At 35.9% G+C, this 18,391-nt stretch overlaps 1 protein-coding gene across 6 annotated transcripts in view; it reads right to left on the bottom strand.

Annotated features, from left to right (window-relative positions):
• OPA1 (OPA1 mitochondrial dynamin like GTPase) overlaps positions 1–18,381 on the bottom strand; it is an 81,944-nt gene extending 63,563 nt beyond the window's left edge. Inside the window, exons 1-7 of one of the 6 annotated variants that reach the window (XR_005725794.1) lie at positions 18,085–18,285; positions 13,226–13,544; positions 12,472–12,568; positions 10,728–10,835; positions 10,031–10,084; positions 9,290–9,357; positions 426–536 (exon numbers count right to left, since the gene is read on the bottom strand). Coding sequence is in view for 4 of the 6 variants with exons in the window: in XM_040267521.1 (XP_040123455.1) it covers positions 426–536; positions 9,290–9,357; positions 10,031–10,084; positions 10,728–10,835; positions 12,472–12,568; positions 13,226–13,544; positions 18,085–18,116 (789 nt within the window). In the remaining 2 variants the exon portion in view is untranslated. Of the gene's footprint in view, positions 1–425; positions 537–9,289; positions 9,358–10,030; positions 10,085–10,727; positions 10,836–12,471; positions 12,569–13,225; positions 13,545–18,084 lie in introns of all 6 variants that reach the window. The other 5 variants (XM_040267521.1, XR_005725795.1, XM_040267522.1 and 2 more) reach the window with 5 other exon arrangements.
• Between the last annotated feature and the right edge of the window lie 10 nt (positions 18,382–18,391).

Genomic DNA, 18,391 nt, shown 5'->3' with positions numbered 1-18,391 from the left:
AGGAAACAAGAATTCTCTGCTGAATCATTTTAACTAAAACAAAACCATTTCATTCTTTAATCTAACATGGTCATTCCCAGTAACCCTTTTCAATTTAGAAGTGAAAACTTAATAGACAAGTTGGCCACAGATTTAGGGTGACTCAATAACTGGGCCAAGTAAACCACAATTCACAATTATCTAAGTACAAGTCCACGAACCCTCACAGATAATCTAATTTTCAGAAAATAAATTACTAGGTTGAATATTTTGGATTTGTTTGCATACTCCAGCAAGTTGCATATCTGTATTATCTTTCATATTTTTATCTTGTCAAAACTAATTTCTCAAAATTGTAGTCCATGAATGGATCAAGGTGACGTGATATTGGTAGAAATGGCTTATTAGTGTAAGCAAATCAGTAGCCCCCTTAAACCATCCATCACCTTGCGCTTCTGTTGGGCATAGCTCGTGCTATATTGGCCAGCAGCTCTGCGTGCTTCCTCTTCATGCTCTTGAATTTGCTGTTGTAAGAGAATGAGCTCACCAAGCAGACCCTGCCATGAGTTTACAGCCAGGAGAAGAGGAAAATTGGGGAGGAGAACAACGTTAAACCAAAGGGTACAAGAAAGGAACAGGTGTAAGTTAGGGAGGAATGGAGAGCTTGTAACAAAAATGGAAACTCAGGTATGTACCTTAAGAGCCACTATATAACTGGGCTCTGTACCACATTTCCACTTTTCCCCTCAGTAAAATTATGTCTCAAATAGAAAACACCATAGTCTAAAAAGTGAAAAGGAAAATGCAGTAAGTGACTGTCTGCTGAATAAAATGAGCCAGATATAATATCAACGTACAGTAAAACCTAGACTAACTGGAATGCTCAAGGAAGGTGGCACTACAGTTAACTAAATGAGTAACAGGAACACTGAGAAAACAAATACTTTCACCCTTAATTTTGAACTGCCAATATGAACCAGTGTATGTTCCTGACTTGATACACAGGGGGCAAAAAAAAACCCCAAACTGATTTTTCACGTGTTGACATACAGGCCTGAATCTAATTCTCAATTGTTAAGTTTCTTAAGACTAAATGGAGAATACATAATAGCTTAATTACTTATTAAATCATTATTTTTAAGTAAATATTTTTCCTTAACATCTAATGTCATCAACTAAAGATCCCTTAAGGGACTTCCCTGGTGGTCTAGTGGTTAAGACTCTGCCTGCTTCTATTGCAGGGGGCGTGGGTTCAATACCTGGTCCGGAAACTAAGATTCTGCATGCCACGTGGCATGGCGAAAAAGTAAATAAATCAATAAATACCTCTGAAAACTTAGTTTTGAGCATCAAGTTAATAAAGGTTTTACATTAATTCATAATTTTACATGCCTACACACATAATCTTATTTGATTAAAATTTAAGAGTTTTTTAAATTAAAAAATCTTTGAGGTATTGTTTTAGTTTTATACAACAACAAATAAGAACTGTGACTGAATTTTCACTTTTTATGAGCTGTTCTGACATTAAGCAAAAACGGCCTCTGAGAATATAACCAAGGGTACATTAATTACTAAAGCACAAGTTCCATTAAAGAACATAATTAAAATATGGAGATAATACAGTTGTTACAGAAACAATAAAGAAAAAAAACTCAGTTTGGACCTATGTACAAAGTAATCACCATTTCTATGCTAAAATGTCATTCCATTTATAATAATGAAATGTTCATCTAATGCAGTGCATTCACTTGTGGAATGAAACTAAAATACATGTCATTTTCCATACAGTGTTTTCAACTGCTGGTCTATTAGATAATCAACCTCAAGAAACGTAGGAGAAGTAACAATTGGGAATTGACAATGCTACGAACCTTATATTTTCTCAATTAGAAACCCTAAAAAGGTAAAGCTGCAATGAAGTCACCCTTTAATCTTCATAAGAATAGTTTACCTGGGAGAACAATGGGCTCAATTTTTACCAAGTCATAAAAATTAAAAGTTAGGAAAATTAACACTCATTTAAATAATCTAAGTTAGGAGTTTCAAATAGCCTCAGAGCTTTATAAATAACTGCCAAAAATATTTTATTTTCTTTAATATAATCATAAAGCTTCTTAAAATGAAATACTGATTAATGTTACATTTACATTTTAACTAGCAGACCCATCTGGAAGCTTAATAAGTTAGTTTATATAATCCAAACATTTATATAAATAAAAAAGTTTAGCAGAAAAGAAATAAATACAAAAAGAAAAGCTGTATTATATAGTACAGCACTTTAAGGAAAATATCAACAAACAATTAAGGGAATTTTTACCTTGATTCTTAGGTTTAATACATTAAGCTATACCAATATAATGAACCTGGTTGACTTACTATAAATCAAAGGATGAAACTAGTTGATATTTCTGCATGACAAGTAAGAGAACATCAAAGTGGCAAGTAACATAACTGAAATTTCGACATCTGTTTCCAAATTCAATAGTACAAAATATACTTATAAAAAACTGCAGTTATCTTCTAGATATATTCTTTAAATAAACATTTTTATGGTCATTGATAAATCTAAAAGAAATGCAATGTCAACCCACTAGCCTCATCCTTTGTATAACTTTTTATGTCCTTTTCTTTCATTTCATGTATCCTTGCTTTTCATCAGGCAGAAGAAATTACCCAGCTCATTTTTATTCAGTCATTTATCATAATAGTTTCTACTCATCCAAGTGTTTCGATTTCTCAAAATAGTTGTCTTTTAAAGAAGGCATCCCATGTTGGCTTACACATTAATGTGCCTGTGCTTTAATTAACATAATCCCCATTATTATAGTTTATAAAATGCCAAAGCAGTATGAAAATATTCCACACTTCTAAACTGTGCTGGTCTCTCATGCACAGGTTTCTTATTTATTGATAACTTAAACACCCCTCTCTAATCCATTGCTTACATGTATATACAAACTGTATGGAAAATACTCTAACATCTATTAAAGTATAAGAAAAACATCCTCTTTCTAGTGACACCTCACTTTCCTTCCAAGTCTGTTACTGAAGCACTGATATGTGAAGGTAGTTGAAATTAACTGTTACCTCCTGAAAAAAGTAGGAAGAAAACAAGAATTAGACACAGAAAAAAACTATTTACACTATACTATACAACTAAAAATGGTTACTTTTATTTTAGGCATCACATCTCACTTATCTAAGCACTGCTAGGCTAGCTTTTAAAGGCAAGGCCATGTTGAATAAGGAGGAAGAAAAATGTGTGTGCCTCCTGTGTAAGATACATCCTTATATGAACAAAACACTTAATAAATATTTTCCCAAGGTCAGACATTTTCCTCTCAAGCAACAGCACATAATTTTTAAATGACACATATTAAAAACGCAGTAATTGTGGTCTATAGCAATAGTCACTGTAAACAGCCGCATGTGACACACTCTCAAAACATCTCTTGGTTACTGTCGATTTGACAGTGCTGCTCTCAGGGTCCCACACTGCATGTACAACGTTCTCGGGTTTTTAAAAAAGCATAGCGTCAGAACAAGAAAATCGACTCCAAAAACCAAGACATAACTGAAAGTGCTAGAAGACCTCTGAAAGTTGACGGCTGTTATTTTTTAAAACCTCGAAATTATGACTCATTTTTATGTGAATACATTTAAAATACTACATTTTGGTAATTCCCTGGCTGCCCAGTAGTTAGGACTTGGAGTTGTCACTGCTAAGGCCCTAGGTTTGATCCTTGGTGGTCAGAGAGCTAAAATCCTATAAGCCACAAGGCATGGCCAAAAAAATAAAACTACTGTATCTTTAACAGTATTCTAAATATCAATAGCAGAGTAGGGTCTACACCTTGTTTGTTTTTATACCTAGCACATAGAATAAGGTCTTGACACTTCAGGTGTGTTATGGCCAGCACCTAGGTTAGGGCTTGGCACATGTCTGTTGCAAAAATACACAGTTTATAGCATAAAATCCAAACTGGGTTACCTAAAAATTGCTTACTCTGTAAATAAGCTAAACATCAACCCTACAATCCATTTTTCCCACTTATCACAATTCCCAGAACATACTCAACAGGAAATAAGAAGAAATTTACCAAATAACATTAATATGCTGTTACCTCATGCAACAATTCAAAGTATAAGATAATAATATCATATTAATATTTATTGACTTTTTATTATGTACCAGATCTTGTGCTGAAGGGCTTTACGAAATGCCCACACTAACCATTATCAGGTAGCATGCCCCTTATTAATGAAGAGGAAACCAAAAACTTGGAGAAACTAAGGAACTTATCCAAGGTCATACACCTCAGAAAACCAGAAGGGCAGGGTCTGAATACAGGCAGTGTGACTCCAACGTCTGCACCTGATAGCATCCTGTGAGCTCTACAGTCTCACTATTTTCAGTGTCTGACCCTTTAGGTTCAATCTACATGTAAATAAGGAAAATGGTGAAACTACAACACTTCAGAGGACATGTGTAAATTACTCTTTAGAGAAGGAGCTGGCAAACTAGAGTGGACTGCCTGAGCCCATAGGGCTTGCAAACCTAAAATATTTTCAATCTGGACCTCTAAAAAAAAGCTTGCCAACTTCTGTTTTATTAGTTTGGGGTCCAGAAAACAACTTTGTGAAAGTAAAAACTTCTTTCCCGTTCCACTTAAAAAATATTTCTAGGCACTAATCTACTTTTCAAAGTTTGAATAATTCTGCTATTAGCTATAAAGATCTATTTTCCTATTTTTCTCCTTCCTGCTACTGCTAAGTCGCTTCAGTCGTGTCCAGCTCTGTGCAGGTCTGGCAGCCCACCAGGCTCCCCCGTCCCTGGGATTCTACAGTCAAGAACATTGGAGTGGGTTGCCATTTCCTTCTCCAGCGCATAAAAGGGAAAAAGTGAAAGTGAAGTCGCTTGTCCGACTCTTCGCGACCCCAGGGACTGCAGCCCACCAGGATCCTCCGCCCATGGCATTTTCCAGGCGAGAATACTGGAGTGGGGCGCCATCACCTTCTCCTTTCTCCCTCCTAGTAATGCCTAATTCTTCTCAAGATATTCAGAGCCAATCAAAATATGTTTAATATTGGATATCAGAAGAAAATAAGTCTTCTACTTAAATTATTTAACTTGCCCCAATTCAGAAACACCATATCCTATTTTACTATTTGGACAATTTCTACAAATGATAATTTTTAAAGATGGACAAATCAGTCTATTACCGATAGTTTTTATCAAAATTACAATTTCTACCAAATCCCCTTTGTTCCAAATTATTACACCTAAAGACAGTGTTATGTACACAGTATATATTAAATGTAAAAAAAAATAAAAATGCAATATGCTATTATTAAGGAATAAAATAAGTATCTAATCATGTACAGTTGCTAGTTGTTAGCTGCTCAGCAAACTTAAGCTTCCTGAATCTGTGGCTTCTTGATGGTGCTGGTTCAGAGAATTTCATTTTGCCACAGTTTACATCATTTGTTTCATGAGGATTTCCAGAATGTAAATCCCACTGAAGTGATACTGCTCTGTTACAATTCAGAAATCCAAGTACATGGGCTCCTTCACATTCTTATTCTCAATAGTTGTTCAAATATTGAAGGCCAAGAGAAATTTACAGGTAATCAGAGTGAAAAGACACATTACATAAAAATCTGGGCCCACTCTTGTTAGCATTAGCCAAATTTACTTACTTTAAATTAGCCTTTTACCGAGTTAAATCAATTGACATTTTTTTTTAACGAGTTCAGCAATATCCTAGGTGCTTTGAGAACAGAGATTTTGTGACAGAAATAGCCCATTAAATACTAAGAATGGAACCCAGAGTAAATAGTGTTTCATCTGTCTAATGTCTTAAATGTTAAGAGTATAATTATTGGGATTAAAATGGTTACAGAAGGCTTCATGAAGCTGGACTTTGAGGATGAGGGAAAATTAGGCAGAGAAAAGGGAAGAGAAGTGGGCAAGTTTTACTTACAAAATAAGTAAAGCCACACAAATAAGAATTACAGTAACATGTGGAAAGGAAGAACATTATTATTTAATGATTATTTTTAAAATGGTAACAACACTTTATGATTTGGACTTCAAGTATTTTCTATAAATATAAATGTACTTATAACCTTCAAAATAATATTCCCTACTTCTGTGAGATGTTTATGACCAATCAGAAACATGATAGAACAAAAGCACAGATAATGTCTCATTTAACAAATTTTCACTAGAACACATCAATGTTACTGAATCTAAAAAGAGGAGATACACTATGTGGTCCCGTTACTATACATATTATGACTGAATACAGAAATCTGGGGATTTACAAACCAGGTGAGTCCATTAATTCACTAAAGAAGGCTTGCCACTCCAATTCTGAATTTGCCTTCAAATATCTAGGTCTCAAAAACATTATTAAGTTCACACTAAGGGCTCTTTCCAGTATTTTTCTATAGTGGACACAAGCTTAAAATTTTCTGATTAAAAGCATTTACTAAAATGTAGTTTCAGTACTTTCCCATTTTTTATTTATCAAAAATACATAGAGAACTTTTGATCGACATAACTACTGTCCACAAACTGAATAGATATAAACCCAGGCAAAATCAAAGAAATCTGACTGATGTTTAGTTAACCTATGCAGCAGTATGTGGAAATATATGCTTTTTGACTCTCTGAAGACCTCAATTACAATTTTTCAGAACACCTAAAGTCTAACAACTCCAGACTGGGAACAACAAGTAATCTATTTTGTTTTCATTCTGTTGACTCAAGTCAATCGACCTCTATGTTCCTGGAACTCCCTGTCACTTTCACTTAAGCTGACTTACAAAGGCTCCTAACTGTCCTTCTACTCCCCAGTATTTTTCCAGATGTGTTCTCTTATTAAAAAGAACAAGTTTTTCTTTTTAGTTCTAGTCATAGAAATGTTTATTACATTAAAAAAAATCCAATTCACATTTACATTTCTAAGATAAGTCTAGCTAGAAACTTTGGTATAAACCAGTCGATCATTAAGCTAAGTCATGACCATTATTTTAAATCTTGGGGCTCTCAAACACCAGACTAAACCAACCAAAACCTGAACTCTGGCTACCATCCTACTGCTGCTGCTAAGTCGCTTCAGTCGTGTCTGACTCTGTGCGACCCCAAAGACGGCAGCCCACCAGGCTCCCCCGTCCCTGGGATTTTCCAGGCAAGAACACTGGAGTGGGTTGCCTGGCTACCATCCTACCACCTCTGATTATTGCCCAAATTTTCAAATTTGATGTTTTAGAGTAATTTCAAGGAGGCTTCTGCTAAGGTCTCCCTTTCCATGGTTACATTCAACCATCCATTTACAGACAAGTTTCTTACAATCCATGTATCTGCATCTTGTCTGAGTAGTTCATTATTTTCAAACATCACAGGTACACAGTTAAGCCTTGAAAAAATGCTGCCTATTAATAAAATTCAAAACCACCAGTTGAGGCTGACAATACTTTCTCTATATAGTAAATATTTATACTACATTTAATACTATCTGATTTAACCTATGAAAATGGCTTAATTAGAACTCGATGTAGTATTTATAACAAATAGTTGAAAATAACTGATGAGTTTTTAATGGAAAGATAATCACCATAAATTATGGAAAAGTTTAAAAGAAATAGTCTACAGCAGTATTTATCTTCAAGAAAAGTGAATTATAAAATAAAGCAATAAATTTGCTCTCATGTCTACTGTATAAAATAAAATCTGTAAATATAAATAAATTTTCAGAGATTAGTTCTCTTGTTTCTTCTATACTGTGGAGCTCCTGACCATTTATCAATTACTACTATTCATTTATCACTTTAGCAGGATTATAAGGGAATTATCTGTCAGGTCCAAAACAGGCAGGATTCTCAGGAACCAAAACAATCATAGGCCATGTCAGAAAAGAACAGAGATACAGGCCTCGCCTAACTGATCTAGGCAACAAGAAATCTTGGCACTTGAAAATCATACTACCAAAAAAAAAAAAGGAAAATCATACTACCATCTCTGTAACAGAGGTTCCTTCTCCTCAGATACATTCGTTTCTCTCTGTACATTAAATCTACCTGCATCAAGGGTCAAGCCTTTGGCTCAAAAAAAAGTTGACCATCATATAGGCTAATTTCTATTCAGATTTTTCTTCCCAGTAGCATGCATAGTCAAGGGTGTCCCTGGTCAAAATAACACCAAGGGTAAAAGAAAAGGAAATGGAAAAGGATATAAAAAATGATCAAGTTTAAAAAATACACACACACACATACACACATCTTGAAAAATGTTTTCTCCAAAAGATCAAGTTAAAATAGAAAAAAAAAATCTTTTGAAATATAATTGACACGTGGAATATCACATTAAAAGTTCAAAGCTGAAGGATAAGAAACCAGATGGAAATCTACACACAGGAATTATTTTCTTCCTGCTTCCCCCAAAAGCCATTAAATTATTTACCTCAATGCATCAAAACCGCAATAACCTTCATTATTTGTTAAATGTTTGCACTTAATTTTTAAACATTCATAGAGTATTTTCCAGATATCTATTTATCTAGGTATTATTTTGAAAAAAGCTTTCAAGGAATCACTTATGTTACAATTTTGAAAAGATGAAAAAAGTGAAGATTAAGACAATATCATGCTAACATGAATATAAATAAACAATGCATGTTATTCCATATCAGCAAATCTCCTAAAACTTTATATGGATTTTAAAGCATGTATGGAAATTAGCATATCCTAAATAACTCCATACATAATTTTGTTGACTACCAATGTAATAGAAATCTATATCCCCCAGTAACAAACTTGGTATTTCCTTAAGATTTCCCCTAAGTATATAACATGAAACATTGGTATCTAGAAGATATTTCCTGGAAAAAAGGGTTTTGTTGGTAAATATATTTAGAAAACTGCATATTTTGATGAATCTCTTATAGCTTCACAGTGCACATGCATATATCAGGTCTGAGAAATCCTAGAGAAAAGAAGCCTGCTTGTTTTATTTACACCAGTTTTCCCCCACACATATTTAACAACAAAACCCTTTGTTGCAGAAATCCTGGAAACTAATAATTCTCAAATATATTTGAGGGAAACTGGATTATCCAATTATATTTCCAGAACTGTTGCATAAATGCCTTGCATTTTGTACCAAGAATAATAACAATACCTCCATTGAATAATTTTATGTTTGCTTCTCAGATGTTACCATTTTAAAATCTCCCAGGGTAGGTAAAAACTTAAAAAAAATCTTTCAAGACTATTTCTGTGAAGAGTGCTCCTTTATACTTACCTTTCTGTAACGCTTGTCACTTTCAGATCCGGGATCTGTTGCTCTAAAGGCCGTTTCTCCAGGTGAACCTTAAAGATAAATATTCAGTCTTATAAATTCTCCAGTGAAGCCAAGTCTAAACTAAATTCCATATTATATTTAGTCAGTTGAAAGGTAAGTGGATTTTTAGAGCAAAAATCATTTTGGAAAGCTATTCTTATTTTAAGAAACAAAGTGGTAACCTAAGAAAAAAAATTTTCAAAACCATTACAGGACCTGTTTAACTGATTTTTTAAAATGTCACTGTAAAGTACAATTAAAAAATAAGAATCTTTGATAAGATTATTTTACATGAGAATACTTACAGTTCGGCCATACACTACTGCCATAAGAGACCACATACAGTAAAAAAAAAAAAGTAAAAATGTCAACTGGGACCAGACAGATGAGACAAGCTAAAATGGCTTTGTTTCAGTTATGAGAAACAACCAGATCTGGTTCAAGAAAATAGTTTCATTAAGCAAACTTTCTTTTTAACAGTTTTAATCTTATAGATACATAGGAATTTTAATTTTATCACAAAATAATTATTTTATTATTTCCACCTAAATTTAGGATAATGAATTTGCCCAATATAATTCTGACATTTTAAAATTCAGCACAAGCAGCATTATAAATTTGGTCTGCAATTTTATTTGCAACCAGTTTATTAGAAGCATTTAAAAGACATGTTAAGATCAGCAAAAATATCTGTTTACACACCTAACAAGAGAAGTAGGTCAGAAGCTTCTATGACTTCACTAACCAATTTGTGACCTGTGAAAAATCAGCAAAAGGGGAAATAGAAATGTAAAATTTATCAGAAATGAGCAAACAAAGATGTCTGAGACCTCAGATTTATATTATGGTAGGGCAGAATTGGGCAAATACACCAGGATTGACCTTACTAAATTCTACTCATAATGGTCCATTATGATTAAATGTTTTAAAATCAGCTCTAATCAATTATAAAAAGCAAACACACAGGAAGTCTCATCTGCTTGTCAAGAACAAGTGACTTACTTTCCCCTCACTGACTAAAACCAAGATGTTTAAGTTCTTGAAAATCTTCAATTTGCTGGGCCAAACAAAAATTAAAACCACGGGAACCTCCCTGGCGGTCCAGTGATAAGACTCTGGTTCCACTGCAGGGGGCGTGGGTTCAATCCCTGGTCAGGGAACTAAGATCCCACATGCTGTGCAATGTGGCCAAAAAATAAAAATAAATAAATAAAAATTAAAACTATGGAGCAGCAAAATTTTGTTTTATCTTTCTAATAAAAAAAACCTGGCTTTTATTTGTAAATAAAAGCTACTAAATATTTTCATTTAAAAGATGGAAAATATGAATGTATCTTAAGTATCTTTCCTCTGTGTTTCCTGATATTTTAAATGATATCAGACACAGGTCTTTCCTTACCTGTGGTGAAAAAGTCCTTTAGTAAGCTGAGGCTTTCAGCAATCTTGTCAAAGTCAGGTGCCAATTTTGCAAGATCCTCTGAATTAGGAAGGGCTTTTCTAATTTTCTCTGAGGAAAAGAAAAGGATAGTCTCCAAATTAATATGTGACTACTGAACCATTCATACAATTTAAATAATCATATAAAACTTAAATAGTTTTTCCATTTTTCTCTCTATTCCAACTATAACTGCTACATGTATCTGAAACAATGTGTTATTCTGATAATATTCTATAAGCCATGAAAAATTTTTAAAGACTCAAACATACAGCTTGGATATTTTTGATTCGTAAGTTAAATGCCTTGAGACAGAAACAAGGTATAAATGTTAACACTGGATTGGAATCAGAAGTACTTTAAAAATCTTTTGTAGCACCTGGCCCAAATTCTAAAAAAGTAATGTCAGTTTAAACTCAAGAACAGAATTTCATTCCTTCTCTTTCTCCTTTTGTGTTACCATTACATTCGAAAAAACTGTGTATGAACCCAAGACAAGCCTTTATTTTTGCTAGCCTTATTTATAAAGTGACCAAGTATTTATTTTTGTTTACAAATACTCAACAATTCTGTCCCAGTTTGGTACAACTATATAGTATCTTCTGATTCAAGAAGGGCTTTTCTGACTTTCTCTGGAGAAGATAAAACACAAAGTTTCTCAAAATACAAATATGTATTAGGTCTTAGTCTAAATGCAATAAAAGCATTAACTTGTTCCATCTTCGTGGAAATGCTACAAAACAGTTCTCATCAGCCCCATTTTACAGATAAGAAATGGAACACAGAGATGTAACAGGACCGGTGCACCCAGCAAAGTGAGGCAGTCAGGTTTAAGCCTAGGTAGCCTAGCTTCAGAACCGAGGCCCGTAGCCATTACTGTGTATTATTGGTGAATCTATCAAGTTAAAAAGCTCTCCTCATAAATGTTAGAAAAATAATTTGAAGGAGTGCTTTTCCTGTATATATCTTTATCAGTGCAACAATCTTTAAGAAAGTGTTGTGAATGGTGCATGCAGAGATTAAATCCATCCCTACATACACCTAACCTAAAGTCTAAAAAAAGTCTACACAAAGTCTACAAAAGAGAGACCTGAGGAAAATAATTTCATCAGACAATTTTTTTTTCCCTAAAGATCACCATGACTTACTGGCAATCACAACTATCAAATATACCTGTTTCTCATCTACCTCTAGAAAAAGGGAACAATGGCAGACTAACAGGAGAAATTACTCTGGCCACTAGCAGGCTTTTAAGGAACTTGGTAATAAAAAGTAGAGGTAACCAAGGTACTCAAAGTGAGTTAGTTAGGTGAAGCTGTTCTGAGTAACATACAACACTGAAAATGATGTTCAAGAAGGCTGCTTGGCTGCGTAGAAAATGCTGACAAATGTGTTAGCTAACAAAAGACAAGAGAGCAAAGTGTTTGTTCACTATGACTATACAATTTTTAAAAAGGAAAGTAAAATATTAACCACATACACAAAGTAAGTACAATCAAAAGAAACTACACTGGCAGCTGTATTGAAGTGATGAACCAGTGGATTATTTTTTGTTTCTTACCAATTTTTCCTCTGCTAGTCTATTACTTTCATTATGAAAGTAAAACTGTTGCAACCTTAAATTTAGAGTTTAAGGAGCTATCTCAATACAACTATTTTTCTCTCCTAAAGAGACAACCAAGAAAAGTATTCTAATGTTGATACAAACCCAAATCGATATACTCATCAATCTCCCACACGATGTCAGGCACAATCCATTTATAGTCACTAAGGTCAGGTATCATGTCTTTCCACTGATCAAAAGTCTAAAAGATAAGAAAGTATGCCAATCAAATGATCTGAATGCCATACAAAACATAAAGAAAAACTAGCTGAATTTATTTTGTTAAAACTTGCTAAGCTGCTAAGAGTAATGTATTATGTTCACAATTTTGAGAAACAAAGTGGCCTTTGCTCTTCTAAAAATAAATTAACAGACAAGTGTATAAAGCATGTAAATGTTTCTTTACTAAATACAGAAAATGGAAAAATTCAAAATACACTTTTATTTCAAATAGGTTTCATGATTTGACTTTAAACATGATTCGAAGAATAGAGGGAAGACAAACCAGGGATCAGGAGACCCTGCCTCTGGTCCCAGAGTTGCCACAAATTTGCAGAAGCATGCCACTAACTTCCCTTCCTGGGCTACTAAATGGCAGAGTTGCAAATCAAACCAAGGTATTCTCACTCCCAGGTCAGTGCTCCTTCCATTAAGCCATTTTCACCTCTTATAATAACTAAGATTCTGAGAGCATTTTCCTATTAGCACCATTAAAACAGTTTAGCACATGACAGAGACACACAATAAATGTTTAAACATCTAATTATATTCTATTGCACTAAAGAAAAACGACATATGCTACGAAACTTTAAAATATTCGCTGGAATAACTGGAAAAGCAGTAGCAAAGTGAAACTCACCTTTTTGGCTGTATAGCCACCCCCAACAGCAGATCCGAGTATGAGATACCGGAGTTTCAAGAGTCTTGCTGCTAATCTGGCTGGCCAAAAATTCCTGTGGGGCTGGTAGCCATATTTAACTGGAGAAAGTTTCAGTTTACGTAAAGGAAGGCTAGTTAGAGAGGAAAACTGCTGCAATGATGTCCTTAATTGGGGTCTTTGAAGCTTTAAGGTAGGATGATGTGTATGATAAATACTTCGTGAAACCAGATGTAGTTTTTGTAGTGGTAAACTTCCTTTTGTTCCAGAGCTGTGTTTCACTAAGGATTGGCAGACCTCGCTGAAAGAAAAGTAGGTGTGGGAGAAAGATCAGACAGGGAAACTATGTAAAGAAATGATATTAAAAAAGCAATATGCAAAAAGGAACACACACAGGGCACACCTGACCAATTACACTGTGTCTCACAACAGCACACAGGCACTAACCATTTACTGTGTGCCAGACAGTGCTGCAATGGGAGCTAATTCAGTTAATCCTCCTGATAATCCTGTGATAAAACTACCAGGATCGTCCCCATTTTATCAACAAGAAAAAGGCAGACAGATATAAGTAAGTTACTGAGGCCCCCAGAGGGACTCAAACCTAGACAGAGGGACTCCAGAGCCTGTCCCTTGATTTACTATATGTGGGTAATGATCATGGCCCAAAAAATCAAAACTAAAGGGAAAAAGAGACTTATTTTATTAGCTATTGACAGCTATTTGCTGTCAATAAATTTGAAAACAAAATATCTTTATTTAGTGACATATCCGACCTAGACTTTACCACTGTGATCATTTTGAAATGGTATAGAAATACCAAATCACTATGCTGTGCAATAGGACCCAATGTAGTGTTGTAGGTCAATTATACTTCAAAACTAAACATTCACACTCAGAAAAGAGATCAGATTTGTGGTTACTACAGGCATGGTGGTAGAAGGGGGAAATGGATGAAAGCAGTCAGAAGGCATAAATTTACAGTTCTAAGGCAGTAAGTGAAGAAGAACTAAAGAGCCTCTTGATGAAAGTGAAAGAGGAGAGTGAAAAACTTGGCTTAAAGCTCATCATTCAGAAAACTAAGATCATGGCATCCAGTCCCATCACTTCATGGCAAATAGATGGGGAAACAGTGGAAACAGTGGCTGACTTTATTTTTCTGGGCTCCAAAATCACTGCAGATGGTGACTGCAGCCATGAAATTAAAAGACACTTACTCCTTGGAAGGAAAATTTATGATCAACCTAGACAGCATATTAAAAAGCAGAGATATTACGTTGCCAACAAAGGTCCATCTAGTCAAGGCTATGGTTTTTCCAGTGGTCATGTATGGATGTGAGAGTTGGACTATAAAGAAAGCTGAGCGCAGAATTGATGCTTTTGAACTGTGGTGTTGGAGAAGACTCTTTGAGAGCTGCTTGGACTGCAAGGAGATCCAACCAGTCCATCCTAAAGGAGATCAGTTCTGGGTGTTCATTAGAAGGACTGATGCTAAAGCTGAAACTCCAATACTTTGGTCACCTGATGCGAAGAGCTAACTCATTTGAAAAGACCCTGATGCTGGGAAAGATTGAGGGCAGGAGGAGAAGGGGATGACGAAGGACGAGATCGTTGGATGGCATCATCGACTCAATGGACATGGGTTTGGCTGGACTCCGGGAGGTGGTGATGGGTAGAGAGGCCTGGTGTACTGCTGTTCATGGGGTCGCAAAGAGTTGGACGTGATTGAGCAACTGAACTGAAGATAAATACAAAAACTGTAGTGTACAACATGATAAATACAATCAGCACAGCTGTTGTGCTATATATCAAAGTTAAGACAGTAAATCCTAAGAATTATCATCACAAAAATGTTTTTTCTATTTAATTTTGAATCTATATGAGACTATAGCTATTCACTAAATTTACTGTCATAATCACTTCATAATGTATTTAAGTTAAATCACTATGCTGCTCACCTTAAACTTACAGTGATGTATGTCAATTATATCTCAATAAAACTGGAAAAAAAGATGTGTTATAATAGCAAAAAATAATGTTACCACTTAAATATATAATATTAAGAGCAAAAATTTATCAACTATGGCATATAAACAAAAGAGGATACTGTACAGCCACTAAAGTGATCAATATGAAGACCATGTAGAAATACCAAAGACTTCATGTAATGTTAGGTTAAAATAGGGATGAAAATAAATGTGGGCTTCCCTGGCGGCTCAGTGGTAAAGAACTCACCTGCATATACAGGAGACATGTGTTCGATCCCTGGTCTGAAAAGATCACACATGTTGGGGGACAACTAAGTCCAGCGCTACAACTACTGAGCCCATGTGCCCTAAGGCCCTCACTCTAGAGAGCAGACCCCACTCACTGCAGCTAGAGAAAGTCCTGTGCGGCAACAAAGACCCAGCATAGACATAAATAAAATGAATAAATTTTTTTTTAAAAAGAAAGAAAATAAACATGAATTATGGATGCACTTATACAAAAAGGGGCACATAAACTTTTACTTTTAATCACAAAAGTTCCAGTAGCTTAGAACATCTATTCTTTGCCTTCTCATGTCTCACAATCTAGAGATGGTTCAGGGATGGAAATTAAGAAAAAATTAACACCTCGGGTACCAGGCTCCCCAGAAACAGAAAGAGAACAAAAAACACCCCAAAGAGAAAAGGATCTAAATGCACATGTTACTACCTGAGCTCTTCCCTCTTGTTCTTCCTGGCAGAGAATGAAAGTCTCCTACCAACACACATACACTTGACTATCTTATTCAACACACAGTCATAGTGCTTACTATGGGCCAGGCCCCGTTTTAAAGAAATAAAATATTTCATTTAATTACATGGGACTAGAAATATCTTAAGAAAAAGGAATCGAGAAACACTGAAATTATGTCGTGAAGAAGGACAGTGAGGGGAAAGGGGTACGTAACTGACAGGCATTATGTCAGATGTTTGCACAAATGCTACTGTTAACTCTTAGAAAAACCTGGCAAAGATCCTTATTTTTCCAATTTGCTTTTTTAACTGTGTCTCACCTAAGGTAGAATGACTAGTGAATGGTGGAAAAGAATTTGAATATATACTTCTATATGTAGGCCAAACTAAAAATCAAATGTGATGCAAAACAAGGCTCCCCGACCCTCACTCCAGAAATCATCTATTCTCATTTATCCATATTCTTTTAACCTACGCACTGTATCCTAACATGTAATTATCTTTTCAACAATTTTATGCAAATACTTATTGCACCTAAATAAATGTTGGTCATTAGTCTTCTTACATGTCTATGAGTACGTACTTAGATATACATGCCAAAGAATGTTTGTTAAAGAGTAAGAATTTAAATGTACTCCTTCATAACGTTCACAGGAACTACATCAAAAGACAAACTCCAGAACATGGGGCATCTGACCTTCCTCATCTCTACCTGGGCAGGCAGCTAAACTGTGCAGTCAACATAAGATATCTTAAACCATGACTAAGGAGTCAATAGTAGTAACTTTAGAAACAATTTAGCTGACAGAATCCAACTGAATAAATAATTATCAGTTGATATCTGTTTCTAAACTCAATTTTTAAAGCATTTCGTAAATAACTTAATCAATTCAACACAGTGCGCTATTTTCTGAAAAGTCTTTTCTCTTCTTATTTAAAGAAAACTAGATCTATTTCCCTAGTAAATACTTAGAAGTAGAAATAAAAAAGGTTGTAAATAACTTAGTTTAGTACGAAGGGCTGTGGATATACTCAAATTAAAATTCTATGAGGTCAGAAGTAACTTATCCAAGTATTCTCATTGACTAAAACTACAACTATTGTATGCTTTTTTCAGTTCTAAATTTAGACTCAAGGTTAATCTATATAAAGCAAATGGATTCCATCACTTGCAAACACTATAAATTACATCACTTAAAACAATCCTAAAAAAATATTCAGGACAGGTGTTTAGAGACTGAGTTAATTCAGGAAATCCAGGTTTTTCCAACTTTGCTTGATACACGTTACTTCTTATCAAATGCCTGCAACAATGAGTTAAATCTGAAGGTATTTAAGAACATTAGAACACAACTATGTGTAAAAATTAGAGCCAAATTTAATTTCATTAAAATGCACATAGCAACCCATAGAAATGTCAATACTTCTATCATTTTCGGTTTAGGATTAAGTCAGACCAGGTCAACAGTAACACGGTGATTAGAAAAGTGGCGCTACATTCACCACCTCACATCCAAAAAGCAACTCTCCCTCCACGAACACTGAGAAGAAAGCTATTATTAAGAGAATATCTCTAATCACCATCTCTGACGCTGTATGCTTCACTGCTCCAGATCTGACTCCAAGTCATGTTCTTCAGCGGACTAAGGAAAGAGGCAGAGTCCTCTTTACCCGAACAGAACAGCTCGGGTACCTGCAAAGGCAATGGAAACCTAGCGTGGAGGCAGAAGAAAAAGACGCAGGAAAGGTGACGCATGGATAGCAAGCACCAGAGCCCGGAGAGAGGGGGGACAGAAACCAGAAGCCACCAGAGACAGAGATAACAGCGAGGACAGAAGGGTGAGTGGGGCAGGCACAAAAGGACAACAGAAACAGGCCAAGACTGAAATGGGCCCAGAATCTTCCGAGAGGAACAGGGACAGGGGCCACTACTGGGGCCAGCATCTCAGGTAAACCCAGTCAGGGCTCCTGCCATTCTGGGACCTCAAAAATATCCCGGAACCATCTAACTGCCCTCCGCCTGGCCTGAGAGTTACCTGCACACTCTGGAGGTAGTGATGGGGCAGCCCCGTTTTCTGGACGCCCCAGAAATAACGGAGCCAGGTCGGAGCCCGGACTTACCAGGCCACGGCAGCCCGGCGTACTCGCCACATCCCGCCGGCGAGGAGGTCACACAGGCGCCGAGGCGGCCAGCGGGGAGCCCGGGTTCAGCCCCAGTCCGGCTCCTGCTCCGGGAATGACCCAGGAAGAGGCCCGCAACAACAAGGGCACAGAGCAGCCTCTGCGGCCCTCCCAATGGCGAATGGACTTCCGTAAGAGCCTGCTCGGCACCCGTACTTGGTCCGTCGGCCAAACCTCCACCCCGCTCTTCCAGGAGGGCAGCAAAAACGGTCCGGCGGAGGACTCGCGCAGGCACTCAAAGCGTCTA

This window comes from Oryx dammah, unplaced genomic scaffold (genome assembly GCF_014754425.2).
Source record: "Oryx dammah isolate SB20612 unplaced genomic scaffold, SCBI_Odam_1.1 HiC_scaffold_2, whole genome shotgun sequence".
Classification (NCBI taxonomy): Eukaryota; Metazoa; Chordata; class Mammalia; order Artiodactyla; family Bovidae; genus Oryx; species Oryx dammah.
The sequence above is the reverse complement of the archived record's forward strand: the minus strand, read 5'-3'. Positions and strand labels throughout refer to the sequence as shown.